This window comes from Hypomesus nipponensis, chromosome 22 (assembly GCF_054491055.1).
Source record: "Hypomesus nipponensis isolate SF chromosome 22, ASM5449105v1, whole genome shotgun sequence".
NCBI classification, from domain to species: Eukaryota; Metazoa; Chordata; class Actinopteri; order Osmeriformes; family Osmeridae; genus Hypomesus; species Hypomesus nipponensis.
Genome location: NC_140382.1, coordinates 6,842,196 through 6,852,929, shown reverse-complemented (window position 1 = coordinate 6,852,929; position 10,734 = coordinate 6,842,196). Strand labels below are relative to the sequence as shown.

Below are 10,734 nucleotides of genomic sequence, written 5' to 3'. Positions count from 1 at the left end.
GGTGGTGAGCGGGGGGAACGATTCCTCCACCTCAGTAGTTAAACCCTGCTTAGACTACAGCACACACACACATTCACGCACACACACACATACCTGCACGCGCGCACACACACACAACAAAAATCAGCAATGATTCCAGAGCTCCAACAAACCAAAATGAAAAATACAAAAGAATAAAGAGAGGGAGACAAACGCTCAGTAGTAAAGTGCATGTGAAAAATTTTACTCCTGTGAATTTCAACAGTATTGTAAAAGCATCCAACAAGGAAACAGACCCCAGTAAAAAAAACATCCCATTGTAAGTTTCTTACATTCACAAGTGCCGTTACCTTCAGTATATAAATAGAATAAATCCTCTGAGTACGTAAATGTAATAAATTATTAACAGTCATTTTCTCTCTTTTAAAAATATTCTTCATTTCAGAGCACAGTAGGAAACACATAGGTCCACAACATTCCCAGACCAGCAGGTCTCCCATCCACCCAAACCCTAGATAGAAAGATCAAATCAACACAGAGTTAGGAAAAAAGATTATCATCGTGCAGGAAAGTAGCTCCATAAAATCCATTCATTGTAAATAATCAAAGACTGAAAATAGCTCCATGCATGCGTGCGAGTGCGTGTGCATGTGTGGATCAGACCAGCCCAGTGACAGAGAGAATTCCCCCAGTCTCACAGTGGATAACAGCATAGAAGGCCGGTCCCAGAGTCAATGAAAATACCCAGCAGTCAAGAACACACAGTATTTGGGGCACATTTCACTTCTGTCACACACTGGGGGCATCCATTGGTTTGATATTACTGAGTGAACTAAATAAACATCTTCTGAGGTGCCTGAAAGTGCTGGATCCAGCCCAAAGAACAAGTGAACACTAAAACAGAGGATCGAGCTACAGTAGAAATGCAAAAATAAATAAAATAATCAACCAACCACCAATCAAGTCACGTGCACTTCAACTCCCTTATAAACACTACATTAAGAACAGTGTAAACAGCATTGTAAAGCCCTCTAGCTTAGCTCATGCTAGCTAGCTCCGCCCCACCCTGTGGTCGCTAGTCAGTCTTCTTGGTCTCGGGGGGGTCTTTGGTCCTGGGGGAGCCCTTCTGATTGGTCGCGGCCTTCGCTGCCCCGTTCAGGCCGTCCTCCGTGGGCAGGGTCTTGGCCTGCGCGCCGTTATCCACTGGGGCCTGGCCAGCAGGGCGCGTGGCCTCGGAGGTGAGGGCGGAGTAGGGGGAGGAGCCAGCAAAGAGGGTCTGGTACACGGCTGACTCGATCGGAGCAAAGGGTGAGGAGGAGGAGCCTGTAAGCATCATCCTTGTCTGAGGGGGAGAGAGAGAGAGAGAGAGAGAGAGAGAGAGAGAGAGAGAGAGAGAGAGAGAGAGAGAAATGAAGAGAAAGGTGAGTGTTTGCCTGTACGTGCACCTGTGTGTGACTTGCGTGCAGGTGTGTGTGTGTGCGCGTGTGGCTCGACACATCATCACACTACAAACAGGGAGACAGACACTAAAGCGTTTTGAATGAGATGAAAGAAGGTGGAGGTTGGAGAGGTGACAGCAGCGAGCGAACATGAGAGAGAGAGGAAGAGGAGGATGAAGGCGGGTTCCCCCCCCTCACCCCCCCCCCCCCCACCTCGTCTGACGCAAGCAGACAGAGCTGATGCAAACCGGGCGTGCCATGGAGAAACAGCGGCCCTGAGTCAGAGAGAGAGAGAGAGAGAGAGAGAGACAGAGAGAGAGCGAGAGAGAGAGGGGGGGGCGCCTCCTCGGGGGGGGGGGGGCAGGCGCTGCACCTTCATGGCACAGAGCAGGCGTGGGCGTGTGTAGCGCGCGTCTGACCTTGTTGACCACGGTGAAGACGGTGTAGAGCAGCATGAGGTGGTGCTTCTGGAGGGGGAGGTACTGGGTCTGCTGGAGGGAGAACAGCACCGCTCCTACCAGGGTGATCTTCGTGGGGCTGCACACACACACACACACACACACACAGAGGAGAGGTGAGATAGGGGCCACGTCCGGAGCAGGATGGGATCTGAGACGTGTGGAGCAGGAGGGCCAGCAGGAGAACCTACTAGGACATCTTGAGGAGCTCGTTGGTCTCTGGCTTCCAGACCCCTCTGACGAGTTGCTCAAAGTTACTGATGAGGCCCCCGCCCGCACCTGGACACACACACACACACACACACTTACTGGAAAGGTGGGATGTATCTCATATCATAACAGATGTGTTCCAGCTGGAGCAGATATATTGTTGTGCTTCTCGGTCTGTTGTCTCCTCCTGTGAGGGACAGTGTATTCTGTGACACCTCCAAAGGCAGGGCAGTGTTACCTTTGGCCCAGCCGACAGCCACCATGACCAGCAGGCTATCTCGGTACTTGCTGTGGGCCTGGGTGACTCCGCCCAGCACCTTCCAGGTGCGTGTCACTTCCTTCATGGCGGTCAGAACCAACCGCAGCGGCACGACCGCCGCCACCGAGTACATCACGTCCTGGGGGCAGTAGAACACCAGGTACCTGAGGCACACACACACGCGCAATGATTTACCTGTGGAAGTTGAACTACCTCAATTTCAACAGCAGAGGGTGCTGTTGAACACGGCACTCCTCCTGCTTCCAACATGACAGAGCATTTATCCGTGCCGCGAACAGGCTGCGACGAGGCACTCTAGTCCTTCGACACTAGAGGGCAGCAAAGCGCCACGCTCGAAGGGCTGAACGTCCATGAAGGGATTTTCAGTCAGTCTAGGGTCCAGTGAGGGCTAAAGGTCTACCCCTCTACCCCTCTCATGCTTCCTCAGCCTCCGCCACGACACCTCCTCGGCGAAGGACACTCGCCCTCGCCTCGCTGGGTGCACCTTCACCCTAGCCGTCTGCAAGCCCCCCCTCCCCCCCCAGCCCATGGGGGTGACTCACCAGATGAGGGAGGCCAGCAGGACGTTGGTGGAGTTGTTCAGGGGGGCGATGAGGGGCTCCGCCATCATGAGGCCCGACAGCACGGCCCCTCCGAAGCAGAAGAGCATGGAGCTGAACCAGCAGGCCAGAGGGCTCCTCCTCGACACCTCCAGCACACCTGAGGGACACCATCACCACCATCAGCCAGAATCACCAGTCAGAATCACCAGTCAGAATCATCAGTCACAATCGCCAGTCACAATCATCAGTCAGAATCACCAGTCAGAATCACCAGTCAGAATCACCAGTCAGAATCACCAGTCACAATCATCAGTCACAATCATTGTGGTCATCTTTCAGTGAGTCAATGGTCACCTTTCTGGGGCCATGTCAGAAAGTGTCCACTGCTGGGGCATGGAGCGACATGTCGTTGCTGTCAACAACACTGTCACCATGAGCAGCAGCGAGATCGGTGGTTACAATGAGAAAGGTGGGCGCGCGTGAGGGTGAGTTGCCATGCGCTGTTCAGACACACACACACACACACAGTCAGTCAGCAGTTTGTCCCGAGAGGAGAAGCTTCCTTCTGTCGGCGACTCCCTCCTTCCTGGTTAGATAGATGAATGTGTGTTAAAGCTGGTGTAGGTCCACACATCGTGCTGGGGGTCACAGAGAGAGAGCTGAGAATATCTCAATTCTAGAACATCGTTCGAGGCTGCACTGTGTCCTAGAACGTATCTCATTCCAGACCCCCTAATCCGTGAAGCGCAGAGTTGATACTTGTATCAGTGTGCCGCAGTATAAGACAACATGTATCAAAAACATTGTATTTCAGCAAAACTCACTGGCGACACAAAGTCCTCAGACGGTGTCAGTCAGTGTGAACATGAACTACACCAAGACGCAGGAGACCTCGTCTGTCATCGACTGCATGACCAAAAAACAGGACGTTGGTCAAGGTCAGCAAAACCACACAAACACCTTGCCAGGCCAACAAACACACCCTGCATACTTAGAGGAAGCACAGCGCTGATATCACCTTCGGTGACACGTGACACCCTCCCACCCTCACACTACAGGGCGCACAGCTACAGGAAGTGGTGGTTGCCAGGGAGACCAGTTAGACCAGCCCTTCCGGGTGTGTGTACTCGTTGTCAGTTCCTGTATGGTGTTCTCCTCGAGGACTAACCCAGACCTGCGGGACCAGCCCGGTAATCTGAGAGATTAGAGCCAGATTAGGGACTCCTGGATAAGTCTGCAAGGCACCACTCACACACACACACGACACTGCTGCTGTCACTAGGAACAAAGAAACTTGGCTTCAAGGAGTTAAGAGGGAGAGAAGAGCAGAGGAAAGGACATGAGTAGATATGGAAGATTTAAAGAAGGGGGAGGGAAATGGGGAAGTAAGGAGAAACATGGGAGGGGAAGTAGAGAGGGGGAGGGAAAGGGACAGTGGTTTGACAGGCATTTGTCCCCTGGTCTGTTTACATAACTGGCACCACATGATCAAACTGAGCTAAAACCTTGACTGGAGGAGAGAGAGCGCGTGAGCCCGGTGGTGTCTCTGCTCGCTTTACCCCACACGACTTGGTTATGCAACAAGCTCTCATGTGAGCGTACACGGTGAACAGAGACCGTGGTGAGCGCCCGCTATGTCCACATCAACACGAGAACAACAAACACGGCACGCGGCAGCCCTTCTCCCACCGCCGTCGTGCACACCCTCAACTGAGGCCGCGCCCCAGCGAACCGGCCAGGCCCACAGGGCCCCCTGGTGCTCTCCATGCCAGCAGCACCCTGTAGGGAACAAGGTGTCCACCTGGAGCCCAGGGGGAGCACAGCCCACAGCCAGCACGCAGGGGTCCCTGAAGCAGGACAGGGCTGGGGAGCAAGGCGGGAGGGGTCTCTACTGCAGGCCTCGTCCCTGTGGTACTCGACCAGGTCAGCGTGGTCCCCGAACCACCTCCCCCGCATCATCTGGGAGTCTAGATGATGACTAGATGGACCATGCAGATGGGATGGTTGCGGCGTTAGTGACCAGCGGAGGAGGTGTGGAGCCTACCTGTCTAGCAGAGACATGACCTGGAACAGCGGCGGAAGCAGGGCGTTAATGACTGGGCGTGTACCCTACTGTAGCGGGCAAACCTACTGGGCCTACATAGGGGGTTGACTTGACAGCCAACCGGACCTACAGCAAACAAAGGCAAGGGGTTAGAGGTCACATGGAACCGTTTGGGATCAGTCAATGTCTTCAAAAAAGAAAAAACACTGTACTCAAGGTTAATCATTTCAAATGTAAGAGATTCTCAGTAAAGTATTCTGAGTATCAGATTAGCTCCAGAGAGACTGGGTGCTGAAATGGTGGGCCGTTAGTAAGGATCAGGCAGGCAGCCAGCAAGCAGTCAGCTAGCCAGGCAGCAGACAGTGCAGGCTGCATACAGGTGGGACTGGTACAGAATATAAACCAGGCCTTGCTGCTAGATCAAGTTAGTCACCAAACACGATCTACTGATAAATGTATTGGTGTCTATAATACTTGGAAATGGTCTTTCCAAGTAATGGAAACATTACGGTGTCTACTTGCCAATCCAATATTAATGAGTTGAGTTGGTGCACTGAGGAATAGAATAGTTTAAACAGTAGACAGACTCCTGCATCCAGAGGGCTCATTTACCATTCATGAATTCAAGATGAAGTGGTGCACACATGCCTTAGTGTGCCACTACAGAGTTCAGCCTGGAGATCCTGTCTCTCAGTGCTCTGCAGACTTCTACCCGACTTTTACCGTACTGGGGGGGACATTGACCTGCACTGTCTTGATCTGCAGGGAAGTGCTCTAACCACCGAGCTAAACACATCCCAGCAGAGGAACTGTCTGACTCTGTAGTTGGTCATGGAAACTTCCCCCACATTCTGTCCTGCGTCCCAGACGCAGTGTTTACCTGCTGGACACATCCGGAAGGTTGACAGCACACAGCTGATGAAGTGGAGCCTGGGAGTTCACCAAACCACTTGTTGCTTTTGGACAGCTGGGCTAAGGGCCAAAAGAGGAAGTTTCCGTGTGAACCCGTGAGGATCCAGGCGGCTCATGGCGTCACAGGACGTCGTTAAGGGCCTCGGACACGGCCAGGCTCTCACCAGTGGGACATTTACAAGTCAAATGAGACGCCCACAGAGCGGGAGGTGTGAGCTGGAGCTGGGCTGTGGTATTTCACATGCTCTCTCTCTGTCTCTCTCTGTCTCTCTCTCTCTCTGTCTCTCTCTCTCTCTGTCTCTGTCCCTCTGTCCCTCTGTCTCTCTCTGTCTCTCTGTGTCTCTCTCTGTCTCTCTCTGTCTCTCTCTGTCTCTCTCTGTCTCTCTCTGTCTCTCTCTGTCTCTCTGTCTCTCTCTGTCTCTCTCTGTCTCTCTGTCTCTCTGTCCCTCTGTCTCTCTGTCCCTCTGTCCCTCTGTCCCTCTGTCTCTCTGTCCCTCTGTCCCTCTGTCCCTCTGTCCCTCTGTCCCTCCCTCTCCCTCGCTCCCCCTCTCTCTCTCCCTCTGCCCCTCCCCCTCTCCCTCCCTCTCTCGCTCCCCCTCTCTCTCTCCCTCTCCCCCGCTCTCGCTCTCTCTCTCGCTCTCTCTCTCGCTCTCTCTCTCGCTCTCTCTCTCGCTCTCTCTCTCGCTCTCTCTCTCGCTCTCTCTCTCGCTCTCTCTCTCGCTCTGTGCACACATGAGGAAGTGGCCAGATGGACCCGGTGATTATAACTCTTTGCGTAAGGTCTAACATAAGTCAATGCGATAGGATGTTTGATCAGAATGTGACATGTACTGGTCGCTGTCATGCGTGAGAAATAGCAGTCCGCACAGTCCGCAGCTTTTCTGATTATTAAGAGGAAGAGGCACTCTGTCCGACACGCTGACCGTTTGGTTTCCTGGTAACCTGGTTACCTTGTTACCTTGTACCTGGTTCAATCATTTTGTAGCAGGAAAGAGCAAAAGCGAGTACCAATGTGCGCCAGTTATCTAGTGGTTCGACTGAGCAATTCTTTCTGTACACAGTATCTATAAGGAGAATGATGTAACCACTGTTAGTTTGGAGACACTTAGTCGAGAGCCTTGGTGAAGAATGTCATGAGCCAACTGGGGCTTGGTTCACCAAGGCTAAGGCCTTAACACATGGGCCTCGGTCTCTCTCTCACTTACGTACTCGCCTGCAGGCTTGTCTTAAACTTTATAGAACCTCAGTCTCTTGATTGTGTTACTTGGTAGTCTTAGTAGTCAGAGCCTACTCAACAAGTCGGGGGGGCAGATTCAGCTCAACAACACAAACACGGGAATGTAGCAATCATGGGCTAACTAAGGGCTGCATCTCAATAGTGAGACAGCCCTCCTCTCCTCTCCTTCATCTCTATAGCAACACAAGACAGGCCTTGGCAGGCCTTCACCCTCCACCCTTCCTTCCCAGCTCTCCTTTCAGATGAGTGCAGGGATGTTTAGGAGACGAGACGAGGCTGGTAGGAGACTGTTGAGATGCAGCCTGGATCTTCTGGGTGCACCCTGAATCTACAGAGCTGCTCACTAGTAACTAGGCCTGCTTCAAAACACTCTTTGATGTTTCCCTGAGGGAACGGTCTTCACAACCATCACAGACAATTAAAAGACAGCCGTGGAAAATAAGGAGGGGGTACCCTCTCTCTACTCTGGAACTCCCTCTGACTCCAGAGACTAGTTATGAATAACGTTCAGCATAAACACTGTCGCCCTGGAACCGTTAGCATCAGGGAGTAAGACCTGGGAGCTCGTTTATAAAACTGAATAACGGAATACATGTCATCGTCATGAAAAATGTAACGTCAAGGAAAGCATGGTGGAGATCCTGACCAGTTCTATCTAAATATAGACAGCTCTCAGGGAACCTACAGGATATGGAAAAAGAGAGAGAGAGAGAGAGAGAGAGAGAGCGAGAGAGAGAGAGAGAGAGAGAGAGAGAGAGAGAGAGAGAGAGAGAGAGCGAGAGAGAGAGAGAGAGAGAGAGAGAGAGAGAGAGAGAGGAGAAAGGAGGGAGATTAATTTGTGTATTCTGGAACATTCCATTCCTTTCTGGGGAAAAGATTGTTTGAAGTCTGTTGCCCAGTGGTGCTTGTGTATGATGTTCTTTAGGTTTATCTAATCATCTCAGACTGAACTGTCTCTCTGTGTCTCAATACTATAGTCAGGTTAGAAAATCCATGACCCTGTTATCTAAAGATCCTCTACAGAAGTAACCGTGAGAACCATGGAACTACAGCCTGTGCCCCTTTGATACATTTACATGTAGGCATTTAGTGACTTCCAAGAGAGAGCTTTACAAAAGAGCATCATAGGTCACTGATCATAACAACGAGGTAGTCCCATGATACAGCATTGTTTCCCATCCAATCATGTTCTCTGACCACACAATCCACACACAGTAGGTATTCTACACGGAGGGCTACACTTGAACAGAAACGTGATACGAGAGCCTGTATTGTGTTGACCAACCCAGGATATTTTGAGTGAGGGAGGGGGGGGGGGGGGGGGGCTGGGGATCACTACTCTCTCTAGCTTACTCTCGCCCCTAAATCACTCGCTCACAGACAAACTAAGCTAACCCCTTATTTTCCCATCCTCTGTTCCTATCCATCTCCCTGTGCCCCCTCCCCCCCCCCCCCCCCCCCCCACCAAAGGTCTCGCTCCCCTCCCTTCCCCCTGGCCATGTCTCAAGCTCAGTGCTCTGAGGGGGCGGGGGGCACAGGGAGATGGATAGGAACAGAGGATGGGAGAATAAGGGGTGTTGGGGTGTTGAGTTGGGGGGTAGAGGATGGGGGGGGGGGGTAGAGGATGGGGGGTTAAAGGTTCAGGATGACTCGGATGCTTTGCGAGGCACACTGCTGTCTAAAATAGCACAATGGACGGTGTGTGTGAGCGTGTAAAGGTCGATGTAGGGTACTAAAGTCCACCTGTCTCTTTCTACTAGCAGAGTGACATAACAGACACTACGTCTCATGGTTAAAGCTCGAGTACAATAGGAGTATGGTTAGTTAAGAATGTTATATCACAGAGTCACATTACATGGGTAATACAGAGTAAGATACTGTAGTTGCCTTCGACGAATGCTAATCACTCAAAGTGGTTAAGTGCTATTAAGTTAATTACCGGGAAGAGGATATCCTTGACTTTCATGTGCTCTTCAGATAAAATATTCTTCCCTGCTTCTACTGTACAGCTAGGATAAACATTGTTGGGTGAAGTTCTATATATAGTCTTACTGTGAGTACCGAAATATATGAGGCATTAATACATATTTGGGTCAAGTTTGTTCCACAGGCAGGATACGGCTGTTCAATAATGTACAAGTCTATCCTGGTGGATGTTGTCCACGACTGCATCATAGAGGGGGGAGTCTCCACCTCTACACCCAGTAGAGAGTGTGTGTCTGACCACACCCTGACCACAAGTGGGTAAGTGTGCAGATCAACAGTGTGTGTGTGCGTGTGCGTGTGCGCGTGTGTGTGTACGTGTGTGTGTGTGTGTGTGCGCGTGTGTGTGTGTATATCTGCATGTGTGTGTGTGAGAGCGTGTGCAGCATGTGTGTAGCAACAGTGGCACAAAGACTGCAAGCTACAGCTCCTATTCACGTGTCAGTCCATGTAGCAGTAAATCTGGGAGATCATTCAGATTAAATCATAATGCTCAAGATTATTAATATCACAGCAACAACAAAAACATCAATGGGGGCGAGTCATACTCTTGTCACAGTTATTAAAATCGTAAAAAATCAAAGACAGTGTTCTACAACATGGAATAGAATATAGGCTAGCTGTGTAAAAAAATCTTCATTTAATTAGCCTAATGTTCTTACTGATGTAGGCCTGGTGAAACTGAACTGGTGCGAAGCAACAGATTCTGGATTGTTTTCAAGAAGAACTAGGGTCATAAAGTTCTAAACTGACAAGGTTTGAGTAGGAAATGTGAGCAAACGTTAGTTCTCTTGAATTTGCGTTTAATACTTTAGCTTACCTGGCTGTTCTCTCAGAGACATCACCGACACGATATAGTGCGCTATGTCAAAATACGGAAACATTGACAGACCCGCCAAACCATGGGACAGTTCGTCCAAATTCAGAAGCCCAAACAAATCCATACTTCTTCGCACTGCAACACCCAATATAGAGTAGGGCTTCTATCTTTTTAAATCCTATGTGTGGAAGTCACGGCAGCCTTCCAATTCTGAGCATCAGTGAAGTCAGCGGTCGATCCGTTGTACCGTGCAGTTTCTTCTGGACACCCCCCGGCAGCCAGCTGTGTTTCTCTATTAGTCCACAGCCAAACTGCCCAACACAACAGCTGGTTAGCAGTTCTCACGGGACACCGTCCGATCTGTATGGCGCGGGATGGGCATCATCACAGCCAACATCAGCTCGACGGCGGAATTCCAGCAACGTCCGCCATTCTTGTGATGAGGGTGAGTTCAACGAGGCTTCCTGATTGGGAATTAGAGTGAGGAGTCGCCAATCAGATCTGTGTGTGTGCCTTGTAAAGGGAAGCTATTGGTCCACGAAATCTCACACACGTGTTGCTGCACACATACACACAAACATAACTCACATAACACACATGCTGTAGGCTTATACTTTCTGTACTATTAATTCTACGTGAGAAAATAAATGAGTTATGATCGGATGATTTGAATAAGGAAGTGCTGTCCTACCATCCATGAAGCTTACTTGCTATGAGTCGGTTTGTCCGCAAGGTGGAGCACTGTATTGCTTAATTATACTATTGCTTGGTTTGTTTTGAGAAGTAGGACAATGTTTTACTTTTTTATCTGCGCCCAGCAGTTGTCAGAA

At 50.6% G+C, this 10,734-nt stretch overlaps 1 protein-coding gene across 2 annotated transcripts; it reads right to left on the bottom strand.

Annotated features, from left to right (window-relative positions):
* Nucleotides 1-202: 202 nt before the first annotated feature.
* tmem38b (transmembrane protein 38B) lies at nt 203-10,328 on the bottom strand. Of its 2 annotated transcripts, XM_084687908.1 has the most exons (7): nt 9,905-10,006; nt 4,953-5,078; nt 2,909-3,065; nt 2,325-2,509; nt 2,068-2,155; nt 1,838-1,955; nt 203-1,321 (listed from the first exon to the last, which is right to left on the bottom strand). In XM_084687908.1, the coding sequence occupies exons 3-7, from the start codon at nt 3,013-3,015 to the stop codon at nt 1,055-1,057; spliced, it is 765 nt and encodes a 254-aa protein (XP_084544034.1). In that variant the 5' UTR covers nt 3,016-3,065; nt 4,953-5,078; nt 9,905-10,006; the 3' UTR covers nt 203-1,054. The 2 variants fall into 2 exon arrangements, with proteins under 2 accessions (XP_084544034.1, XP_084544033.1); XM_084687907.1 differs by lacking the exon at nt 4,953-5,078 and having other exon boundaries at nt 9,905-10,328.
* Between the last annotated feature and the right edge of the window lie 406 nt (nt 10,329-10,734).